Genomic DNA, 24648 nt, shown 5'->3' with positions numbered 1-24648 from the left:
GCGCTTGCATGTAAAGGTTCAAAAGCACCTTTTAGGTGGGGGGGGGCACTGAGTGTGAGAACTAGAGTGTCCCCTTCCTCTTTGAAGCAAGCTTCAAAACGCAGAGGCTGTCACAAGCTCACAGCTTGCAAACGCTGCTGTTTGTTGGAACATGAAGAGCCTGCCATTTGCAGTTTTGCATTTAAGCTACAAAATAGAAATTACAGTGTTGGATTTCACAAGTCTAGTTTACATGGGATGATTATTGACAGCGGGGAGAAGATAGCCTCTTAACTCGCCCCCCCCCCCGTAATTCTTTGAGGCAGGCCTTCAAGCCAGAGCTACTCCAACGAACTAATTACTTGTTTAAAAAGTTCCTGTTTCGAGAGAACCCGAATGTCACAATCTTCACTTCTGCGTTGAAGCAAAAAAACGGGGGGGGGGGTTAAGTATAGTTGCTGTTGCTGCTGCTGTGGGAGGGGGGGCGACTTTGGCGTTGTCCTGCTGGGGACTTTCCTGGAGGGGAGGCTTGATCAGAGCCAATCACAGGTCCTGACGCTGCCTGGTCATTAGTTGCTGGGGAGGAAACGCATTGCTCTTGCAAAACCCATTAAGAGTGCAGCACTTGCTGTTCTCTGACTGTATCCTAGGCTGCAGAAGGGGAGAAGGAGCCTTTGATAGGCAAGAGGGAAAAAGGGGGAAGTAGACAGCTTCCAAAGATCAGGCCACTCGCACCCCACTTTCTCTCAAAGCTTTTCCCTTCGGATCAGCCCTTCTCCAACTTCTGACTATTGTGGATCAGCCCACCTGCTGTGGCGGCCCCGGTTCACTTGCATCAGACCAGACCTATCCCACATGAAATTTGAGAAATGTTGCCATACTGAAGGATCACTGCTCAGGGGCCCCTTCTGCTAGACTCCGACTCTTACCCTCCTTACAGTGGAACTGGTAGCACATGTTACCAGATGTGGAAAGTCAGACCTGCAGCCTTGAGGGGCCTTCAGCTCCTTCTGCCGACTGGGGCCCTGGCCTTCTGCCCCCAAGTCTTGCCCTGACGGCACTCCTGCCCTGCCCCTCTGCCAAACTCTGCCTTTTGTCTTGCTGCATTAATTGGCTCCCCCCTAATTTGGATCCCACCCATTTGAGATCCATAAGAAGATATGAGATTGAGCAGCAAGCTGGGCCTTGTCTGTTGGCCTCTGTGATGTTCCTGCTCAAGGCCGGGAACCAGGAAGAGCGCCTCTCCCAAACCCCACTCTGTGGTGTCATTTACCTTCTGGAGAATCTTACAAGGGGGAGAGAAAGAGCTGAACAACTCGTACAACTTGCATTAATTTATTTTAATGAGGCACATAAAAATAGGGGCAAGATGGGGAGAGGAGGGAAAACACCAGATAAAGGTACCAGAAAAGAGTGAAGCCTTCTCTGGGATTTAAGGGCATGATCCCGGCAACACAGGCAACTCTTGATGGACGTCTGGCCAGGCTGACTGGGGCGCATCCTGACCTTGCATGTCCAGAAACACACCCATCCCCAGCAGGTTGTTCCCCCTGGCAGAAGACATGCAGGGGGGGGGGTCTCTGCACATTTTCTTCCTCTTCCCCCCCCCCCCCAATCAATCACTCCCTCCAGTCTCAGGAAGAGCAGGGGCTTTGCTCTGGTGAGGCATTTTAGGACAGGGGGATGAGCTGTTCTGACTCTCTTCTCTGTTCCCACAGAGTGGGGATCCATGGGTCTTGTGGGATAATGGTTTGGTGCCTCACACAACCCACAGCAGACCCTGTGACTCAGAAGAGTTGGTTTATCAGACTGATAAGGGTCCCTGTGCTCCAGCTGGTTCGCTTGGTCTTCTTTTCTCTTCCAGAATTTGGCCCTAGAGACACAAGGGGTCAGTGTAGCCACTCTGATGACAATGCTACCCATTTCCTCAACGGTTCACCTTTTCGCTTTGAAATAATAAATATATTCAGAACTTCTAGGCAGAGAAAACAGCACTAGAAACAAATAAACAAACTGTAAGATTTATTCATTGCTTTTGGAAATATGGGTATAAAAAACAGCAATTGGGTTGCATAGAAGCCATTGGAAAAGTTTTTCAGAAGAAGAAGGGATCTTTTCCTCCACGCTGACAGATACAACCCTCCTTTATGTGGATGAGAAAGATGTTTGGGGTCTCTTTGCAACTAAACTTCCCCAACAAGCTGAATGAATTCTCTTTGTGATTAACAAAAAACCTGAGGGGTGTATTCCTGCAGTGCAATGCACGGAAATGCGTAAAGCTCTCTCCCAAAAAATGGAGAGGGAGGTGAATTGTTTTTGGTAAGTGGGGTGGAGATATGAATTAATATGCCTGACACTCTGTTGGAAGGGAGTCTCCTTGAGCCATGCAGATGCAAGGCGAGGCAAAGCAGGAAGCCCCTACAAAACACTATCCTGACTCAACCATGGAGTTTGTGGGAGGATCTGCAGCACTATCCTAACTCAACCATGGAGTTTGTGGGAGGATTTATAGCCAAACCACAAGCAGAGGTTAGATGCCCCTCTGTCATTGATAATTTAGCTGAGATTCCTGCAACGCAGGGGGTTGGACTAGATGACCCTTGGGATCCCTTCTAACTCTACAATTCTATGATTCTATGAAATGCACGATTACTAGACAGAAGCTAAGGCACCATGGAGTTTCAGAACCTGTATAGAAGGAACTTTAACTATTGAACCATGGCAAGACATTTAATGTGAGTACCTTTGTTAAGAGGGAAACTGTTACGGGACGGGACGGGGGGGCACCTAAACGAAGTCTCCTTTTGAGTAAACGCACGAGAGATCGAAGTGATGACTTCTAGGGAACCCTCCTGGACAGCGGCCCCTTTGTCCAGCCACAACGTTGCACAAGCACCGCACAACCTCCCGTAGAAAACCCCCTCCCAAACGCGTAAATAAAGGCTTCGTTTTCCCATTGCTATACACGGAGCGATACATTCAATCAACGAACAGGCGTATTTGCATCAAGGCGCGCTTTAGCCAATCAGTTCAATGAAACGGTTCTGCAGCCCGAAAAGTAATTTAAGTCTGCCTAAGCATCTTTGCCTTTCATAATTGTTCCCGAAAGTTAAACATCTTATCTGAAAAGCTTCTAAGGATAATCTGCACACGGAGGTAGAAACTCCTTCCGGCGGATTCATAGCAGAAGAGACTCTTGGCAAAGGAGCTGAGCTGAGAGGAAGAGGCTGTCAGGAAAGGAATCCCCCATTATCTGAAAAGGAAGGAGAAGGGAGCTGGTGAGCTGGGAGTATTGAGGCTGAGCACCTTCTGGGCAGGATGAGGCCCACCCCACCCATTGCCTTTTTCTCTGAGCCCATGAAGGGAAACGGGTTCGACTCACATGAAGCCCCTGCGATCGTTCATCCTCATGGCCTTGAAGAAAAGGATGGTGCCCGCGATGATGCCCAGGAGGCCAAAGGCCAAGCCCAGGGCACACAGCACGTTCTCCATCGTCTCCGGGATGGGAGAGGGCGCCTTGGAAACTGGGATGGAGAGAGAGAGGAGAGGGGTGAGGAGGGACTCTGTTTCTCTGTGTGTGTTCAGCAGAAGAAAGAACCCAGGAGTCCTGACACACCTGCCCCACAGCCCTTAATACACACTTCTAAGTTAAACTGAGAAAAACTAACTCAAGGAACCCCCAAAAGGCATCTGAGCTCCTTTTTGTGTCCCACGGTTAGCAAGATCAGAATAAATTAATCAAAATTGCAAGTTTACTTCACTTGCATAAATTACTCTGATCATCAGAACGTGTTTCTTATAAGTTAAGAATCTGGGTTTCTGAGTTCAAGTCCCAGAGAAAAGCCCGAATCCTGGCCCGGTGCTTACCCCAGATCTTCTCCATCTTTCCCTCTGGGATGCCCCAGTGTTCCACTTGGCAGACGTAGATGTCTCCCTGCTGAGGGACGAAGGGGAGGTAGGAGAACTTGCGGAAAGTGTTGTCCACGCTGGGGTAGAAGTCTGTCTCCTCCACGCCCTCGGAGACCACCTCCTGGTTCTTCAGCCAGGTGACGTTCAGCACTGGGGGGGAGAACCTGTCCACGAAGCAGATGAGGACGTTGGGGTCCCCCAGTTCCACGGCGTTTTCTGGGTACACAGTGGCCGAAGGAGCAACTGAGGAAGGAGATGCAGAAAGAAATGGGATTAGAACCCATTTTAAGCAGTCTATAAATTGGAAGCATAGCAATCAGCTGTTAGGCTGATCACCCTGCCTGCCCCCCAGCTCCCTCCCCTTCCCCCCTCGCGTGTCCTACCGTTCAGAGCCCGGGTGCGGTTGCTTCGCTTCATGAGCACCTCCATGTTGTTCTTCATGACGGCGATGTTGGCCAGGGCGCCCTGCACCTCGAAGCTGGTGAAGCGCTGGAAGTCCGGCAGCCTCCAGACGTTCTGCTTCTTCTCCCAGTCCACGTGCAGGATCTCCTCGTTGTCAAACTCCAGCAGGAACTCCCCGGACTTCTTCTCCGAAGGGAAGCTCTCCTGGAAGAAGTCCAGCTCCACCAGGGTGTCCTCCACTGCAGGGGTGGGAGAGAGGGGGGGCTTTAGGACCCCGCAGCAGGAGGAGGGAGAACCTGCCCTATTGCTAGGAATGGGGCCACCACCAGGAAGGCTCTCTAAGAAGACAGGGGGGGCTTCATCTGCTCCCAAACATACACACATGTCAATTTTAGAATCCCCTCATTTCCGAGCCATAAGAGCCTTAAAAGGCGATTCTGGGGTGCATTTGTGTTTGGGGTAACTCTGGAAAATAGAAAGTAGGAATAATTATTCAAAGAGACCAATTCATGTCCCCATGTGCCTAGCTGACCTTGCAGGTTTGTTGTGTAGATAACATAGAGGAGCTCTCCACTTTGCTCCTTGCCCAAAAGTGAAACCAGTAATAAATGGAGTTCCTCTCTCAAGCGTGGATCACCCACAGTCACCCCCCCCCCCCGATTTGCCTCATGCCACGAATTAAAGCTTTGGGCATATTTTTAAAGGAGATAAAACTGTTGGACACGGAGCCATTTGCCATGTTCCTCTTTCCTTTCCTGAAGCGGCATCCTTGTGGAGTTCACTCAATCAAACTAAATCGCGTCTTCTCGGGAGTAAGTGCCTTTGTCAGGCAAGTGGAGATATGGAGGAGGGGCAGCCGAGGAAAGCAAGTTCTACTCGGAGGTTTTTAGGGTCCGCCAGAGATTCTGGCTCCTTTTGTGCCAGGAGAGACACCACTCTATATTCGGGGGCAACGGGATGGGGGGGGGCTGATGCCTTTTGGGGGCGAGTCCACCGTTGGGGGTTTCCGGACCAGGCAGGTCTCTGTGGCAGCCGAGCCCACAGAGAGGAATAATAATTCTTGTTTTATTTCCAGTTCCCTCCTTGTAACAGAAAAGGCTAGGGGCATAGACTCCGATCTTTTAAGCTAGTTGTAAGGGGGGGGGGAATGCTGTTTTCACCCCGTTTTCCACTCTCATTAAAAAAACAACCCAAAACTAAACCATCTTACTTGAGGGACAAATCCTCCTTGCCCGTCACCCTCACTTTCCAAGCAGCTCTCGGCACTTTTCGTGTTGGGGGGGGGCGTCCACTTTCCTTCCTTCCCCCAATCCCTCTGTGTTCCCGGGTGAAGCATTTGCACCTGTCTGGGGGAGGGGGCTACTAATTCCTGTAGCCAAAGACACCCCTCCACCTTTGCCCACAAGCAACGCCCAGGGGCGCAATATTTCTCCCCTAACCCCGGGCTTCTTTCAAGGGACCCCTAACCTACCTCCCGGGACCCCTCCCCAGGCATCTCCCCCCCCTCTCCCTCGCCCCCCTGACCTTTCAGGGCTCCGGCCCTTGGTGGGGCGAGGAGGAGGGTTGCCCAGAGGCAGCAAAGGGCTCTTCCTCCTCCTCCTCTTCCTCCTCTAGGGTCCATCTCTGCAGCTCTTCTGGGCCCGAGGGGCGACCACCAAAAGGGGCGATTCAAGCCAAAGTGTCCCTTGCCCCTTCCTCCTCCTGGATGCTCGTCCTCCAAGTGGCTGTGGGGCGGGGGTGGCCAGGGGGTGGCTTTGGTGGAGCAGAAAAGTCCCTTCTAGCTTGGCCAATGAAAAAGCGCCCTGGCGATGACCAGCCTGTCTCCAGGTAAACCATCCCCAGGCAGGAGCCTCAGCCAGAGACGGAGCGAAAAGAGCAGCAGGAAAAGGGCAGCTAATTTGGGGGGGGGGGCACTGGATCTGCCCCAGAGGGGAGGGGTCTCCTCCAGGGAATGGGCTGCCGGGGCTCCTCTCTGTCTCCCCCCCCCCCGTGCATTGGGCTCCTCAGACACCAGCGCCAGGGATGTTTCTTGCAAAGGGGAGCTGGGGGCTGGAGGGGACTTTCATCGGGGGGAGGGGGTCTCCTTATTGGGGGGCTGCCAAGTCTCCTCGGGATGCAGGCTGGTGAGATAAGGGGGGAGCCCCCCCATCATTACTTTTTCCGGATACAGGAAGGAACGAAAGTTTTGCGCATCTCGCTGTTTTGAAGCCTGAGTCTGAAATTTTCTTTTTTGCTTCCCGAGTAAACTTTTGGATGGAACTGACAGATTGTTGTTAACGTTTATAGCCCGTCCCCCCTTTTTCCGGGGGGGCTTCCGGAAAGATATTTATTTCCACGCGACGATAGAAGAAGCTGAGAAGGCAGAGAGGAACTTGCAGATCTACCGAGAGCAGAGAGAGACCTCGATAATGCTCTTTCCAGGAGTTCCCTGCCTGGCGACTGATGACGCTACATCAGCTCGGAGGCGGATTGGACGCTCGCGGGGCGGGGAGGTGGAGTGGGCGGGGCTTGTGCAGGAGTTTCCCCCGGGGCAGAGCGGAGAAAGTCCCATTTCGGAGTCTTCAGGGGGCGAAGAAGAGAGAAGGATGGGGGGCTCCGGTGCTGCGCATTTGGCCTTTTGGGGGCTCCTGCTGGGGATGGGGGCGCTGGTGGTCTCCGCTTCGGAGGGGCTGGGCGTGGAGGAGCCTCCAGGTGAGCAAAGATTCTGCAATGGGGGAGAAGGAAGAGGAAACTCCGCTTAGCGGGACCCCCATCAGTGGGGCTCGTTTGGCGATCCCTCGTAGATGGTCTTCCATGATCTTGACAGTCATTCCGTAAGTGACTGTTGGGTCCAATTCTGGATCCACGCGTCCTTCCACAGTGGGGACATTGGTTCCCTGGCGGGAGTTGATCACGGTGTGGATTTGCCAAGCGTGCCTTCCTCTTAGCGCGTTTCTCCTTTGCGTCCTGAGTTCGAGGGTCTTCAAAGTCCATGACGCCTTTGGTAAATGCTGTTCTCCATTCATAGCACTCGCAGGCAAGTGTTTCCCAATGGTCGGTGTTTATATTACATTTTGTTAGATTTGCCTTAAGAGAGTCTTTAAATCTCTTTTGTTGACCACCAGCATTATGCTTTCCATTTTTAAGTTTGGAATAATAATAATAATAATAATAATAATAATGATTTATTATTTGTGCCCCACCCATCTGGCTGGGTTTCCCCAGCCACTCTGGGCAGCTTCCAACAAATATTTAAATACATTAAAATATCACAGATTAAAATTTCCCTAAACAGGGCTGCCTTCAGGTATTTTCTAAACGTCAGATAGTTGTTGTTCTGATGGAAGGGTGTTCCACAGGGCGGGTGCCACTACCGAGAAGGCCCTCTGCCTGGTTCCTTGTAGCTTTGCTTCTCCCAGGGAGGGAACCGCCAGAAGGCCCTCGGCGCTGGATCTCAGTGTCCGGGCTGAATGATGGGGGTGGAGACGCTCCTTCAGGTATACAGGACCGAGGCCGTTTAGGGCTTTAAAGGTCAGCACCAACACTTTGAATTGTGCTCAGAAAAGTGTTGTTGTTCAGTCGTTCAGTGGTGTCTGACTCTTCGTGACCCCATGGACCAGAGCACGCCAGGCACGCCTATCAGAAAAGTACTGGGAGCCAATTTAGATCTCTCAGGACCAGTGTTATGTGGTTCCTAGCCGCCACATTCTGGATTCTGCATACTGATGAACACCCAGCCCAAACCCCCTGATGATCTCTCCCAGGGGCTTCATATAGATATTAAAAAGCATGGGGGAGAGGACTGAACCCTGAGTAGTTGCTTTGAAAGACAATAATCAGGCATCCGTACAACATGGTTTAATTCAGCGAAATTGATGTTGAAGAATCATTGTTTCCCCACGGGTGATCTTTGCTTCTTCCACTGAAAAAGAGCAGCTCAGGCTTCTTGGATTGGGAAGGAGAGAACATTTATTTATTGCTATTAATTATATCCTACCTTTCAGCAGTAAAATTCTACCCAGCAGCTTACAAATAAGAATCAATTGATTATTTAAAAATAAAACTACAGTATTAACACATTGAATAGTCTTCCTGCAGGACAGTAAGAAACCCAGGCATGGGCGTAGTCAGGATTTTTGTTAGGGAGGGGCAGGCCTTTTGTCAGGAGGGGGAGAATCTCAGTTTGCTATGTATTTTTATTAATGTTTATTGTGGAGGGGCAGCTGCCCCCTTGGCTGCGGCCATGAAATTAGGAGCGAAACTGGGGCAAAGGCCTCCCTGCTCTGGGGACCCCGAACTTCTCCCCCCCCCTCGTGTCAGGTCCCCTCTCCCATTGCCCACTGCCCACCCTGCCTTGGGGTCTTCAGGGTGCTGAAATGGCCTCTTGCGTAAACAGGCGTCACTTCCTGCGCTCTGGCAGGGAAAGCGAAAGTGAAACTGGGTCCCCAGCAGAGGGAGAGTCTCGTGGGGGGGGGGGTTGCAGTGAAGCCCGGTTCAGAGCAGAGAAGCGTCTCCCTCCCTCCTCGGCACCTCACCCTTTTCCTGGTCTCTCTCCCACCCCCCAACATTTCCTCTTTCAGTTGCCGGGCAATAAACTAGGGGAGGGAGGGTTACTGGAGATAAGCATGGGCGTTGCCATCGGGGGCGGGGAGCAGCAGCCCCCCCTAAATTAATTAATTAATTTAATTAGCAGATAGCTCGGTTCTCCCCCCCCCCCCTAATCCTGGCTACGTCTTTGGGGTCCAGGGTCTTGGAGGTTGTGGCTCCCTCTCCACAACGGCCTTCCTGCCGCTCTATCTCTCTTTCCTTTGGGGGGAGGTGAGGCGGGGGTCCTCCCTGCTCAGCCTCCGCCCCCCTCCCCGCCATGGGATCACGTGACACGAGAGAGAGAGAGGGAAAATGCGAGAGAGACAGACCATCTCTCTCCTGCCCGCCAGCTGGCTATTGGGGGGGGGAGCTGTTCCTCTTAAGGCAACCGGGAACTGGAAGTCTCCACCCCCCTTTTCATTCTCCCCCCCCCCCCGCAGAGCATTTCCTGCACCAGGCGAAGTCCGAGTGCCACTTCTCCAACGGGACGCAGCGGATCCGCTACCTAGATAGGTACTTCTTCGGCCGGCAGGAGCTCACTTACTTCGATAGCGACTTAGGGAAGTTCGTGGCGGTGGCTGAACTGGGGGAGCTCATCGCCAAGCAATGGAACCAGGACAAGGACTACCTACAGAGCGAGAGGGCCGAGGTGGATCGCTTCTGCCGGCACAACTACGGGGTCCTCGAGCCCTTCTCCCAGGCCCGGCGCGGTGAGTCCGGAATCGGGGAGGGGGGGTCGTCATGGGAAACGGGCCCCCCGGAAGAACCCAAAATGGGGGCCGTGGGGTGGACACAGGACTTCCCCTCCTCCCATAGCTGTCAACTTTCCCCTTTTTTAAAGGGAAATTCCCTTATTCCAAATAGGATTCCTCGCAAGAAAGGGGAAAAGTTGACAGCGGCCCCTGTGGCTGCTGCCCCTCCCCGGGCCCCCTCCCCTCCCGCTTTTCAGAGAGGAAGGGGGGGCGTTTCCTGGTGCCCCACTCCAGAGGCAGAGGCAGGGGAGTTTCTGTGCTCACTGGAAGCACCATAAACCATTTCGTCTATCGCAATGTCTGCCTTAGTTTATTTATGTATTTATGTATTTTTTATTATTATTAGTTAAAATTGTATCCCGCCCTATACCTGTAGGTCTTAGGGCGGCTTACAACACAAAATTGCAGTATTTATTTCATTTCCTGCCTGTGCATTCCCACCATTTCCCCCCAGGAGCTGGAGATGGTGGTCTGTCCGTGGTTCTCCCTCTGCTCATTCCATCCCCACAACAATCCTGTGAGGGAGGCCAGGCTGAGGGGCAGGGGCTGGCCAGGGACACCCAGTGAGGGGGATTTGAACCCAGGACACAGTCCAGCACTGGACTACATTAGAGTGGGGGTTGCAAGGGGGGCATAGGCAGCCTTTCATGGGGAGGAGAAAGAGAGCATTTCAAACAGAAACCATGAACATTTTTAAAATACATGATTATTAATTGTGACAACTTAGCATGTTTCTTACACACCTGACATGGATTCAGGTAGGGCTGCCATATGTCTGGGTTTTCCCAGACATGCCTGGGGAATTGGGGTGTTTAAATGGTGCAAAATGGTCCGAATCAGCAAAATGTCTGGAAAAATCTGGATGTATGGCAAGTCGGGCGATTTTTAAAATGCTATTACAATCCCAAAAAAGCCTAAAAACTTAATTTTGGGTGGGATATGTTCCCTCCAAAAAACCCCAACTTTGTCCGGATTTTAACTTTGGGGAATATGGTAAGAAATTAACCCCACCATCTCCAAATCAAATACATGAAGGATTAAATAATAATTATTATAAACAGAGTCCATTTCCCTCCTACCAACTCATTACTATTTTCAGCTGCCAGGCACCCCTCCAGCTCCCCCATCCCCCGTTCTCCAGGGATCATCCCTAAGTCAAAAACATATTGAAATAAAAATTACTATAATCACTTGGTGCTGGGCAGGTTGTATGTGTATGGATTTGCATAACATCTGCTCTATATCATGCACAAATTGATGTGCTGTTTTTCAATTGGAGTGAAGGGCCCAAAAATAAATGGCAGTCTCTCTTTCTCTCTCTCTCACACACACACAACACACAAAAATGTCTGACAGGTGAAGCTTTCCCAATGTGAACAGGTGAAACTTTCCCAATAATTGCATTTCCATAGGAGAAAAAGGGCTTCACCTGTTGAATTTCTGCCTGCCACGCAGAACTAAAAGGCACAAGAACCTCAGCTGTTTTTGTGCAACTTCCATCCTCCCTAGCGAGCAGGACCAGTGGTCAGGGAGGATCGGAATTATAGTCCAAAAACAGTTGGCAACCCAAGTTTGGAAAACACTGAGTAGACCATTGTACTGTAAGTAAAGGATACTGTACAGTGATTTCTGAATAGCATCCTGTTTGCTAGGAAAAAAGGAAAAAACTCCTGAGATTCCCAGGAATTGTAAGAAATATAATGACTGTATATAACACGGGTGTCAAACACATGGCCCGCGGGCCGAATCCAGCCCGCCAGACCTCGTCATGTGGCCCGTGTAGCCGCCGCCGGCAGTGACAATAATTTATGATAATAAAGAGTGGACACATAGTCCTACAGATACAACCGGCCTTTTGAGGGTGACCAAACTGCTGATGCGGCCCCCGATGAATTTGAGTTTGAGACCCCTGGTATATAATAAGAATAATGTAACAGGCTCCACTAACCCGGAAGTAGGTGTTCCTGGTAGCGAACTTTGCCCTGGGATGCTATCGGAAGCAGGAGGCCCCATTAGCAAAGGCATATCCTCAAGTTAAGAATGGTTTTGGGTTAAGAACGGACCTCTGGAACGAATTACGTTCGTAACCGGAGGTACCACTGTATAAGACTGCAGAATCTTGACACAGTTACCTGGGAGTAAGCTCCATTGAATTCATTGGGACTTCTGAGTAGTGAAGGCTTGCAGATTAAGGCTCTAAATAATAAAATAAAAGTGTCTGTAACCTGAGGTGTCTGTAACCCAAAGTACCACTGTACAGGAAGGGATAAATACGAAGTGCTTTGTGTGTCAGCATCACATTTCTTTCATTGCAGGTATTTTGTTTTCAGTATAAAGAGGACTCAGTTTTTGTAGCTGATTGTGTGCGGCAGTGCCGTCCTTATGTATTCACATGTAAACATGTATGTTGTCCTTTAGCTCCAAACACACACACACACACACAGAGAGAGAGAGACAGAGAGACAGAGAGAGAGAGAGAACGAGAACATACAAGCACCACTTTTAATTTATCTCTGAGGCATTGAGGGAAGCAAAAGAGAAAGAAAGAAACATTCCCTTTTCAACTTTCTTTGGAGAGCAAACTTTTTCTCTTTCACACACAGTTCCAAAAACAGACCAGACAGGGGGAAAGGGGAAGGGGGGCTGTGGTTGGAGGAAGCCCCCCCCCGCTTCACTCAGGCCTAAGACCCTGGCTAGTCCAGTTAACTACAGCCCTGGACTGTCTCGTTCCCCTCTCCTCCCTCCCTCGAATCCTCTAGGTCAGGGGTCAGCAAACTTACCCGGCCTAGGGCCGCTTCCTCCTGTGCCAATCGCACGGCGGGCCAGAGGACGGAGGAGCGCGTGCCCATGTGCGCACACTCCCTTTTTCCAGTGCATTTCTGGCGTGGCGCCGGAAATAGCTTGTGCGCATGCGCATGGGCCTCTGCAGAACTGGAAGTGCGCCGGAAATGACACTTGCACACGCGCACAAGCTATTTCCGGTGCTGCGCCAAACCGGAGATGGGCAGCCATGCCGTTAAGAGCAGGTGGCGGGGGTCGGCGGGGGCTGCATAATTGGCTTGCGCGGGCCGTACCCGGCCCACGGGCCTTACTTTGGGGACCCCTGCTCTAGGTCCCTCCCTGCCTAAATTTCTGGCCTTCCTCCCCAATCTCCCTTGCCTCCCTCCCCCAGTCCAGCCCAAGGTGAAGATCACCCCCACAGACAACGATGAATCTTCACCACACAACACTCTGCTGATTTGCAATGTGAACCGCTTCTTCCCTGCGGGGATCGAGATCAAGTGGTTCAGGAACGGGAAGGAGGAGCCCAAAGTGTGGACCACGGACCTCATCCGGAACGGGGACTGGACCTTCCATATTGAGGTGATGCTGGAGACAAAGCCGGAACGTGGAGACGTCTACACCTGCCAGGTGGAGCACGCCAGCTTCGAAGGCCCCGTCACGGTGCAATGGGGTAGGACGCCTTCCCAGCCCTGACCCACCTTCCCCATCTCTTGCCCAAGGGAGTGGGGGGACATTCCTGGGGGACTAGATGGGTCAAGCCCAGGCCTGCCTTTCCTCACTCAAGGCTTTTTCTTTCTTCAGAGCCCCAGTCGGACTCTGCCAGGAGCAAGATGTGGACGGGGATTGTGGGGATTGTGCTGGGGCTGGTCTTTGGGGCCACGGGACTCGCCCTTTACCTGAAGAACAAGAAAGGTGAGGATGGGGTGCCAGGGGGAGAGGGGAGGGTTGGGGGGGTTGGATTGGGCTCCAGGCTCCCCTCCTCTTCTTAGGCAGAGGCTCTGGAGAGGGTTTTGGGCCTTCTCCACTCCTAGGAGGTCCATCTTGGTGTCTCAAATGGAGCCTCAGCTAGTATGGAGTTGGTTTGAGGTTTAAATCTGTAGATTAAGACCTAAACCTCCTATGCAACATTTGTTGTTGTTGTGTTGTTGTTGTTCAGTCGTTCAGTCGTGTCCGACTCTTCGTGACCCCATGGACCAGAGCACGCCAAGCACGCCTATCCTTCACTGCCTCCCGCAGTTTGGCCAAACTCATGTTAGTAGCTTCGAGAATACTGTCCAACCATCTCATCCTCTGTCGTCCCCTTCTCCTTGTGCCCTCCATCTTTCCCAGCATCAGGGTCTTTTCCAGGGAGTCTTCCCTTCTCATGAGGTGGCCAAAGTACAGGAGCCTCAACTTCAGGATCTGTCCTTCTAGTGAGCACTCAGGGCCGATTTCCTTTAGAATGGATAGGTTTGATCTTCTTGCAGTCCATGGGACTCTCAAGAGTCTCCTCCAGCACCATAATTCAAAAGCATCAATTCTTCGGCGATCAGCCTTCTTGATGGTCCAGCTCTCACTTCCGTACATTACTACTGGGAAAACCATAGCTTTAACTATACGGACCTTTGTCGGCAAGGTGATGTCTTTGCTTTTTAAGATGCTGTCTAGGTTTGTCATTGCTTTTCTCCCAAGAAGCAGGCGTCTTCTAATTTCGTGACTGCTGTCACCATCTGCAGTGATCATGGAACCCAAGAAAGTGAAATCTCTCACTGCCTCCATTTCTTCCCCTTCTATTTGCCAGGAGGTGATGGGACCAGTGGCCATGATCTTAGTTTTTTTGATGTTGAGCTTCAGACCATATTTTGCGCTTTCCTCTTTCACCCTCATTAAAAGGTTCTTCAATTCCTCCTCACTTTCTGCCATCAAGGTTGTATCATCAGCATATCTGAGGTTGTTGATATTTTTTCCGGCAATCTTAATTCCGGTTTGGGATTCATCCAGCCCAGCCTTTCGCATGATGAATTCTGCATATAAGTTAAATAAGCAGGGAGACAATATACAGCCTTGTCGTACTCCTTTCCCAATTTTGAACCAATCAGTTATTCCATATCCAGTTCTAACTGTAGCTTCTTGTCCCACATACAGATTTCTCAGGAGACGGATGAGGTGATCAGGCACTCCCATTTCTTTAAGAACTTGCCATAGTTTGCTGTGGTCGACACAGTCAAATGCTTTTGTGTAGTCAATGAAGCAGAAGTAGATGTTTTTCTGGAACTCTCTAGCTTTCTCCATAATCCAGCGCATGTTTGCAATTTGGTCTCTGGTTCCTCTGCCCCTTCGAAATCCAGCTTGCACTTCTGGGAGTTCTCGGTCCACGTACTGCTTAAGCCTGCCTTGTAGAATTTTAAGCATAACCTTGCTAGCGTGTGAAATGAGTGCAATTGTGCGGTAGTTAGAGCATTCTTTGGCACTGCCCTTCTTTGGGATTGGGATGTAAACTGATCTTCTCCAATCCTCTGGCCACTGCTGAGTTTTCCAAACTTGTTGGCATATTGAGTGTAGCACCTTAACAGCATCATCTTTTAGGATTTTAAATAGTTCAGCTGGAATATCATCACTTCCACTGGCCTTGTTGTTAGCAAGGCTTTCTAAGGCCCATTTGACTTCCCTCTCCAGGATGTCTGGCTCAAGGTCAGCAACCACACTACCTGGGGTGTATGAGACCTCCATATCTTTCTGGTATAGTTCATCTGTGTATTCTTGCCACCTCTTCTTGATGTCTTCTGCTTCTGTTAGGTCCTTTCCACTTTTGTCCTTAATTGTGGTAATCTTTGTACGAAATGTTCCTTTCATATCTCCAATTTTCTTGAACAGATCTCTGTTTTTCCCCATTCTGTTATTTTCCTCTATTTCTTTGCATTGTTCATTTAGAAAGGCCCTCTTGTCTCTCCTTGCTATTCTTTGGAAATCTGCATTCAATTTCCTGTATCTTTCACGATCTCCCTCGCATTTTGCTTGCCTTCTCTCCCCCCTATGCAACATATGAGGGAGAAATTCAAAAACAGCTCTGGCTCTGAAGCCTTTGAGCAGACCAAGGACGCATATTGAATTGGATTTATTACGGTCCGAGACCATACTCACATACCATACTAAACAGATAAGAGACACTGGAACTTGCTGCAAAACATACAATTACTTACTGCAAAACATTTAATTCCCTTTTGAAAAGTTTTTATTTTGTTCTTTCACCCCTCATACTCCATAAAACAGTATGAGGGTGTGGGGGGGGGGTTTCCTAGCTGTGCCTTGAGTGTGTTATCTTGATCTGGGGGTGGGGGGCGTTCCCAAAGAAACTATTTCATGGGATATCTGGTGCTGACTGAATCTTCTATTTTTCTCTCTCCCAGGGCGAACTGTTCCTCAGCCTGCAGGTAACTTTCCTCTCTGCTCTTCCATCCTCCTCCTCCCCCAACCCCCTTCTCCTGGCTACTTGGTGTGCCCCCCCATGGCTTGCTTTGTTAGTGGGTCTTGCTTTGTTCATGTGTTTGTTAGTGGCTCTTCAGGGGAATGTCCCACCTGGGAGCCAGTCAAGCAAAGTTCCTTAGCAGAGACCAAGGGAAGAGACCAGGGCTGGCGTTTGGTCTGGGGGCCACATTTTGTCCAGGGTCCGTGGTTCCAAATATCTGAGCAAGGCAGATCTCCTTGGTCTCCTCTTCTCCACTGTCAAAGCCAGCCAAGTCTCCCTCTCGCTGCCTCCTTCCCTCCTCAGTGACCCCCCTGCCAGTCCCATAACTGGTGGCGATGGGAATTGTAGTTCACAATATCTGATGGTCTCTCTATGGAGTGTCCCCCCCAATCTTGCCAGGGATTCTTCTACCCCTTTTTCCCCATTCCTCACTCCACAGTGATGGGCTTGTTTCTCTCTCCTCTGCCTGCAGGACTCATCAGTTAGACTTGGCTGCTCCATCAGGATCCTGGGATGTGGAGAAGCTCTGTTCTCCCTGCCAGTTGCCCTCTGTCCATGCTCAGAGGGTGGAAACCTCCTTGGAAGGTGGATGGAAAGAGTCACAGATCAAGAACAACAGTGTGCCCCCCCCCAATACCTCTGTTTCTCATTTGGGGAAAGTTTCTTTTTGTGTTTCCCTCTCTGCTTGTTTATTGCAAGTTAAGGCAACCTGATTTTACTTCTTTGCACCTCTCTGCTAGAGAATTTGTGCTTTGAATCTCCCTGAAGGAGCCTGAGCTGTCCCTGAAAACAACCACGAATCTCCTAACACTGCAAGGACTGGTCCTTCAAGCCCTGAGGGGGAGCCTGAGAGCTGGATTGGGGACAGGTCACATGTGGCCTCTCAAACCTCTTCATGTGGCCCCTGGGACTCTCCCCAGCCTTGCGTTGCCCCTTCCTTCAGAGACTTTGCCTGGCTGGGATTTGTCCTTCTATTCCAATATTGTTTCTTGCTTGCCTTGACGGAGGATGGAGAGGGGAGGGCGAGCTGCCATTTGATGCTTTGCTCCTGGCCATCCTTGGCATGTGGCCCCCAGAAGGTTCTCCAGAAGAGAATGTGGCCCTTGTGCTGGAGAAGGTTCCCCACACCCACTTCCTTCGTTGCTCTTCTTGCTGTGGATTAAGATGGCTCCCTCCCCTGCTGCCCCCTGCATGAGCTGCCCCTCCCCTGAGAACACTGGGTCACTGGAAACTGCCTTAGACCGAGTCCATCTGGCTCAGCAGCCTTTCCACTAGGGCTGGTCCCATATGCCCACACTGACTGGCAGTGGCTCAATTGATGTTTCAGAGGGTGAGTCTTTCTAGCCCTTCCTGAAGGTGCCGGGGACTGAACCTTCTACACTCCAAGCAGCTGCCCGTCTGTGTGTGATACTGAAAGTGCAGTCAAACCAGCAAGGCTTGCTTTCCTGGAAAGGCACATGATAGGATCTGGAACTCACAGAATTTTCCCGTAAGTTTTCCTCCTCGTAAACTTTGACTCAATTTCAGTAAGCCCCATCTTGGAAGGACCTACCTTCTGGAGAAAATAGGAGTCAAAAGACCCGTTTCCCGTTGTTGCAAATTAGACCCAACAAGTTCCTCGTGATCCAAGCGGGAATAATAATAATTATTATTATTTATTTATTGAGTTTATACACCGCCTTATACCCAGAGATCTCAGGGCGGTTCACAACAAGACCACAACATATAAAATCAAACCAAAAGTAATAACCTAATAAACCTCCTCCCCAAAAAACCACATTCTAAAAGGGTGTTGTATATTGACACATGCCACCCCAATCTTCGAGTGGTGTGAGATTCCAGGGGTCCAGGAAATGAGGCAGCGAAGACTGTGGTGTCCTTAGGTTATATGGCTTATTGACACACATATATATACAACCTGAGCCTATATGATGGAGGGGCTCACAGCATCAGAACCCCAAGAGGTCCCTTCTTCTCCGACAGCTCATGCAGCCTTGGATTCAAACAGACCCCAGCCATAGTTCCGAGTCTCTCCCTCCAGCTTGCTGCTTACAGAGTGAAACCTTTTCCCCTGTGATCAGGCCCACAGCAAAAGAAAACCCCAAAGCTCAAAACTCTTGCCTCTGCTCACTGAATCCGACCTCAGGGTGGGGCTCCACCCACATTCTTCATGGCTCATTCTTAGCAGCCATTATCATTGTTCCAGCTTTTGAATCCCTGCTAGATCTGGAGATTCAGAGACTTTGATTCAACCCATTACTGGTTCCAGGAATTTAGGGGTGCTAGCCCCCCCCAGCTATAACAATATATTAAATGCATACCCCCTATTATCACACACTCCGCAATATGGAGGATGAGTCCAGTTTCCAGGGACAGCCCCTCTCCCACTTTTGCCCTGGTGCCTTTTATCTCTACAGATAATTTCTTAATTGCTATGTAAAGATTCAGCTATTTTGTGATGATAACGATTTCAAGCCTTGGGATGATTTGCTCTGAGCTGCGGCAATAAAGATTGTCCTCAACCTCCCTCTGTTGTCTTTGAACTGTTTTCCTTCAATTAAAGGTCAATATTCACAGAGTGCCTCACTTGTCCATCCTGGAAGAAAAAAAATCTGCCCATTTCCACATTTTAGTAAGTGTGTTTTCTACATTTGGTAGCCTGAGCTAGTGTGGTGTAGCGGTTAAGAGCAGTAGACTCGTAATCTGGGGAACCGGGTTCGTGTCTCCGCTCTTCCACATGCAGCTGCTGGGTGACCTTGGGCTAGTCGCACTTCTCTGAAGTCTCTCAGCCCCACTCAGCTCACAGAGTGTTTCTTGTGGGGGAGGAAGGGAAAGGAGAATGTGAGCCGCTTTGAGACTCCTTCGGGTAGTGAAAAGCGGGATATCAAATCCAAACTCTTCTTCTTCTTCTTTGCATGAGAGAGAAGTGTACGAATTTCTCTGATGGGAGATCAAACGATTTAGGATGCCAAATTGTGTAGGCAATATAAGGTGCAGAATGCAGACCCTTACGGTGACTGCGCCCAGGAAGGGTTAATTTTCTCTCCCTCCTCTCAGCAGGGAGGGGCTGCACGGGGTCCCAGGGCAGATGTGGGTGGCCAAAGCTCCCCGGTGAAAACTGTCCCCACCAGAGGCAGAATGAGGAGACCACAACTGGTTTGGTCACACTGGGCACAAAGCCTTGGTAGGAGCTGCCTGGGTTGCAACCACTATGATTTACAGTGGAGCGTGAGAGCCAGGGGGGCACAGAATTTTGGCATAGCTGAAACAGAGACCCCAAGATCCGCCACTGTTCTCACCCTCTGACGACCAGGGGTGCAGCTCTTCCTCCTGAGTCTCAAGGGCTGCTGGCATGGTTGATTCTGGAGGGCTGAGAGTGGCTTCCTGCCCTGCCTTCAGGGCTCAAGAACACCCTCGCCTCACAAACCCCCCACACCTCCAACAGCCAGAGTTGCAACAAAGACTGACAATTCATCCTCTGCCCCAAAAAGAAGAATCCATCTCCCATTTTTGCAGGGTGCTTTGCTCAGTTACTTGCATTCCACTGTAGTAATAAAAGCTCTCGGGTATTCGATACATCACCGTCTGTGTTTCTTTGTTGTTGTTGTTTAGTCGTCTTAGTCATGCCCGACTCTTCGTGACCCCATGAACCAGAGCATGCCTTGGAAACTCTCACTTTCTTCTCAAATCTTCTTTATGTCCATGGAGTTTTCTTGGCAAAATACTGGAGTGGTTTGCCAGTTCCTTCTCCAGGTGGATCACATTTAGTCTAAACTCTCGGCTATGACCATGTTTCACAAGCATATAGTAAGGCTTTGTAAACAAGCATTTGGGTTTCCCTGTGAATGTCCCGGTCCCTCAAACATTCTGCACTTCAATCGGGAGAAAGCTGCAATAGCAGAGCTCAGGCGATGCTGGATTTCGGCATCAATGTCGGCCCTTGTGGAAAGATAAGTGCCTAGGTAGAAGTGATTGGCATTTTCCAATGTCACATCATTGAGTTGGATTTGTGGCACAGCAGAGGGGCTATTTTGTACTTGTTGGTGCAGCACTTTGGTTTTTTGGATGCTGAGCGACAGGCCAAGCTTTTCGTAAGCTTCTGCAAAGGTGTTTAGGATGGTTTGGAGGTCATCCTCTGAGCGTGCGCACACTACGTTGTCATCAGCATACTGAAGCTCTATGATGGAAGTTACGGTAACCTTACTCAAAACAAAATAAAATAAAAAATTCCATCCAGTAGCACCTTAGAGACCAACTAAGTATGTTCTTGGTATGAGCTTTCGTGTGCACACGAAAGCTCATACCAAGAACATACTTAGTTGGTCTCTAAGGTGCTACTGGAAGGAATTTTTTATTTTGTTTTCTTTTGACTATGGCAGACCAACACGGCTACCTACCTGTAACCGGTAACCTTACTCTTTGCTTTCAGCCTGCTCAGATTGAAGAGCTTTCCATCTGTTCGATATATGATTTCTACTGCGGTGGGGAGTTTCCCTTTGACAAAGTGTAGGATCACGGCAATGAAAATAATGAATAGAGTTGGGGCAATAACACAACCCTGTTTAACATCTGATCCCACTGTGAAGTTGAGGGAAAGTGATCTCTTTCTCTCTCTGTGTGTGTGTGTGTGTGAGAGAGAGAGAGAGAGAGAGAGGGAGACCCAATCTTTCCAAGCCTGTTTCGCACCCGCCGCCTCCATTTGCCCAGAGAAAGGCTTCTTCTCCTCTCTTGTAGCAGCCTGAGCTGTTTAGCGAGGACAGCGACAAGGGTTGGGTTTTTGCAAAAGTGACACCTTCCCTACCTGGCAACTGATGACCAGGCAGCCATGGAGCCTGTGATTGGCAGGGATCAAAGCTCAGCTGCAGGGAAAGTCGCCAGGGCAGGTCTGGAAATCCCCAGCACGTGCTTCAGCATGTGCAGCGGGGGGGGGGGGGGCAGAAAGCAAGCAAGGCATTGCGAGCAGCAGCAACAACAACAACAGACTTCCTTCGCCACTTGCCCAACCGAGAGTTTTGGCTTCAGTAGGGAAAAACAAACTTCGCATGCACATACGCATTTGGGAATGTGCTGAGCTGTATAACCAGAGCGGATTAATTTACCAGGACGCCAATATCCTTATTCTCCCTTATTATTTCAGTAATTGAATCAGGTCCACCCACAAGCATTGGCGCAATTTCCTGGGGGTCCTGGGGGCCAGGGCACCCATGAAATTCTTGCTGTGGTTGCCCCACCTCCACCCCCCACTGCCGCTGCCCACACACTCGCGGCAGCTGGTTGAAGAAGAAGAAGAAGAGAAGAGTTTGGATTTGATATCTCGCTTTATGACTACCCGAAGGAGTCTCAAAGCGGCTCACATTCTCCTTTCCCTTCCTCCCCCACAACAAACACTCTGTGAGGAGAGTGGGGCTGAGAGACTTCAGAGAGAAGTGTGACTAGCCCAAGGTCACCCAGCAGCTGCATGTGGAGGAGCGGAGATGCGAACCCGGTTCCCCACATAACGAGTCTCCCGCTCTTAACCACTACACCACACTGTTGAGAGCTCTAACAACCACAGCAGACCACAGCAACTGCGTAAATCAAATTAGGCCTTCTGTTGCTTTCATATAATTAATTATAGATTGACACAGTTTTGCAGTTTGGTCAGCTGCCTTATTTATTTCTGTGGTACATAAAAAAGAAAAAAAGAAAACCCTGCAGTTTAGCTTCCTGAATCCTAGGCTGAAATGAACATAGGTGAAATGAACAGACAACTAATTGTCGTGCCCAGTGCCTCGGAGTGTCTGTCCATAGTGAGGTTTAATGTCAGCACTGTTGTTGTTGTTGTTGTTGTTCAGTCGTTCAGTCGTGTCCGACTCTTCGTGACCCCATGGACCAGAGCACGCCAGGCACGCCTATCCTTCACTGCCTCCCGCAGTTTGGCCAAACTCATGTTAGTAGCTTCGAGAACACTGTCCAACCATCTCGTCCTCTGTCGTCCCCTTCTCCTTGTCCCTCCATCTTTCCCAACATCAGGGTCTTTTCTAGGGAGTCTTCTCTTCTCATGAGGTGGCCAAAGTACTGGAGCCTCAGCTTCAGGATCTGCCCTTCCAGTGAGCACTCAGGGCTGATTTCTTTAAGGATTGATAAGTTTGATCTTTTTGAAGTCCATGGGAGTCTCAAGAGTCTCCTCCAGCACCAGAATTCAAAAGCATCAATTCTTCCTCGATCAGTCTTCTTTATGTCAGCACTAGGCGACCTTTTTAGGGAAGCGGGTGGCGCTGTGGGTTAAACCACAGAGCCTAGGGCTTGCTGATCAGAAGGTCGGCGGTTCAAATCCCCGCGACGGGGTGAGCTCCCGTTGCTCGGTGCCAGCTCCTGCCCACCTAGCAGTTCGAAAGCACGTCAAAGTGCAAGTAGATAAATAGGTACCGCTCCGGTGGGAAGGTTACTCCTTTCCACACACATTCCTATTCCACCGTCTATCTCATGACTCGTTTCCCGCCCCGGAATCTTTAAAGAGTGGTGTATAAATGGAATGAATGAATGAATGAATGAATAAATAAATAAATAAATAAATAAAATTTCTATTCTTTTCCACATTTATATTAAATTTCTATCCCTCCTTACCCCACCGCTGTCTGATGCAATAAAGGCCTCTGAAGAATACCAGTTCCTGGGAGTTTCAGGTGGGGAGAGTTGATGCTGCTGTTCTGCTCAGCTCCTCCTGCTAACGGCCCAGGTGTCTTCCAATTTGGGGCACCTGATCAGCCATTGTGAAAATAGACTATGCTGGACTTGAGTGGGGGGCGTCCCCCTTCGGCCTGATCCAGCTTTAGGGCTCTCCGTATATGTGCTTATGTGCCTCATTCGGACCACATCCAGGGACCTCCGAGGGAAATGGGGATTCTGCGTGTGTTTGTTAGCAACCGGGGCACCAGGAGGTGTTGGGAATGTCAGATTTTGGCACTGGAATTAAACACAGAATGTTGCTCAACCTTTCATAGAATCCTAGAATCCTAGAGTTGGAAGAGACCCCAAGGGCCACCCAGTCCAACCCCCTGCCAAGCAGGAAACACCATCAAAGCATTCCTGACAGAGGCTGTCAAGCCTCCGCTTAAAGACCTCCAAAGAAGGAGACTCCACCACACTCCTTGGCAGCAAATTCCACTGCCGAACAGTTCTCACTGTCAGGAAGTTCTTCCTAATGTTTAGGTGGAATCTTCTTTCTTGTAGTTTGAATCCATTGACCCGTGTCCGCTTCTCTGGAGCAGCAGAAAACAACCTTTCTCCCTCCTCTATATGACATCCTTTGATATATTTGAACATGGCTATCATATCACCCCTTAACCTTCTCTTCTCCAGGCTAAACATACCCAGCTCCCTAAGCCGTTCCTTTGATGATGTGGATCGTGCTATAGCTATCCTTATACAGCAGAAAATGCATGGGGTGGGCGTGTGAGGAGGGGAAGGCGGGGGAGTTTCGGTATTTTTTTAAATCTCCGTGGACCAGACTCCCTCTGAACCTTTTGGTGGAAGTGAAAGTTCCCTAAACAAACAACCTCCATTTTAACTCTTCGCAGAATTTCTTTTGCTTTCCTTCTCAGCCACCTACCACCCCGTTCCAGGAAGAGCGCTGCTCCCCCCCCCCCAATGAAAAACGACCGCAAAACATTGGCACAGGTTTGGAGGGGACCCCACATTTTGGGGCTCGCATAGTCAATAATCCCCTCCTCTTGCCTCCCCAGAAGCATTATTGTCAAATCCTCTCTCAGAGTGACCAGCGGGCTCTGCCTGAGCACGGCAAGATCTGAGGACTCAGCCTAAGCTTGCTGTTCATCATTTCTGAAAGGGAAGGGAAGCCTGAAGAGAAGAAGAAGAAGAGTTTGGATTTGATATCCCGCTTTATCACTACCCGAAGGAATCTCAAAGCGGCTAACAATCTCCTTTCCCTTCCTCCCCCACAACAAACACTCTGTGAGCTGAGTGGGGCTGAGAGACTTCAGAGAAGTGTGACTAGCCCAAGGTCACCCAGCAGCTGCATGTGGAGGAGTGGAGACGCGAACCCGGTTCCCCAGATTACGAGTCTACCGCTCTTAACCACTACACCACACTGGCTCTCCTGGGCTGTATATTGGTTTCTGTCCTTAAGCACAAAGGCGTAGGAATACTCTGCATGTGCTCAGAGGCGCTGTCCTGTCCAGCCAGCCCAAAGGTGGGGAAGCAGGTGCTGTAACTCTCTAAGGGTTTGACTTCACCCCCACAGGTGCCCTCCTCCGATGTCTCCCGAGACAGACCACAAGGTTTTGATAATAGCAAGAAACTGGAAATCGGGTCTGGGAAGTTTTTAAAAAGGGGTCCTCTTGAATTAACATTCCTGCACTTTGGAGCGATGGAGTCCCCCCAGCCTGGGCTGAAAACCGGGGCAGGTGACAGTTTTGTTTTCCGGCCATGCCAACCCCCCCCCCCAAAAAAAAGCAGGACAACGTTTTCGTCGAGGTGCCAGGAGAGACTGGGAGGGAGGCGACGGTTCCCCTTTAGCAGGAGAGAACAGCTCCCCCCCTCTCATCTCACACACCCTGGGGGCTGACAGCCAGCCCAATCCTGTGCTTTGGACCGATTGTCACATCACATGCCCCAGTTTCCCACTGAGTCCGCTTGCGTTTCCAAACTGAATTCCCACTCAACTCCACTGGCACCCACAGGGATGGATGAGGGTGATGATGAGGAGGAAGATGAGGAGGCAGAGACCTGAAATGGGAGAACAGAATATACCAGTGCAGATGCTGCATCATATTTTTAATGCCCCCCTTATAGAATCATGGAATCATAGAA

General features: G+C 50.2%; 3 protein-coding genes across 4 annotated transcripts in view; 1 reads left to right on the top strand and 2 right to left on the bottom strand.

Annotated features, from left to right (window-relative positions):
• LOC117042197 (zinc finger protein 658B-like) overlaps positions 1 to 24648 on the bottom strand; it is a 240752-nt gene that overhangs the window by 15805 nt on the left and 200299 nt on the right. Inside the window, exon 5 of the mRNA XM_033141718.1 lies at positions 1888 to 1894. Within this exon, the coding sequence (XP_032997609.1) occupies positions 1888 to 1894 (7 nt within the window). The remainder of the gene's footprint in view (positions 1 to 1887; positions 1895 to 24648) is intronic.
• On the bottom strand, positions 3123 to 5926 carry LOC117042234 (HLA class II histocompatibility antigen, DR alpha chain-like). The gene is made up of 5 exons (XM_033141763.1): positions 5815 to 5926; positions 4272 to 4529; positions 3847 to 4131; positions 3362 to 3503; positions 3123 to 3232 (listed from the first exon to the last, which is right to left on the bottom strand). The coding sequence occupies exons 1-5, from the start codon at positions 5909 to 5911 to the stop codon at positions 3229 to 3231; spliced, it is 786 nt and encodes a 261-aa protein (XP_032997654.1). The 5' UTR covers positions 5912 to 5926; the 3' UTR covers positions 3123 to 3228.
• On the top strand, positions 6858 to 16678 carry LOC117042233 (H-2 class II histocompatibility antigen, E-S beta chain-like). Of its 2 annotated transcripts, XM_033141760.1 has the most exons (6): positions 6858 to 6981; positions 9297 to 9566; positions 12781 to 13062; positions 13194 to 13304; positions 15779 to 15802; positions 16310 to 16677. In XM_033141760.1, exons 1-6 carry the CDS (start codon positions 6876 to 6878, stop codon positions 16321 to 16323), a joined length of 807 nt encoding a protein of 268 aa, XP_032997651.1. In that variant the 5' UTR covers positions 6858 to 6875; the 3' UTR covers positions 16324 to 16677. The 2 variants fall into 2 exon arrangements, with proteins under 2 accessions (XP_032997651.1, XP_032997652.1); XM_033141761.1 differs by lacking the exon at positions 15779 to 15802 and having other exon boundaries at positions 16310 to 16678.

The sequence above is a fragment of the Lacerta agilis genome, chromosome 2 (genome assembly GCF_009819535.1).
Source record: "Lacerta agilis isolate rLacAgi1 chromosome 2, rLacAgi1.pri, whole genome shotgun sequence".
Lineage (NCBI taxonomy): Eukaryota > Metazoa > Chordata > Lepidosauria > Squamata > Lacertidae > Lacerta > Lacerta agilis.
Note: the sequence above shows the minus strand (reverse complement) of the source record. Positions and strands in the feature narration are given on the sequence as shown.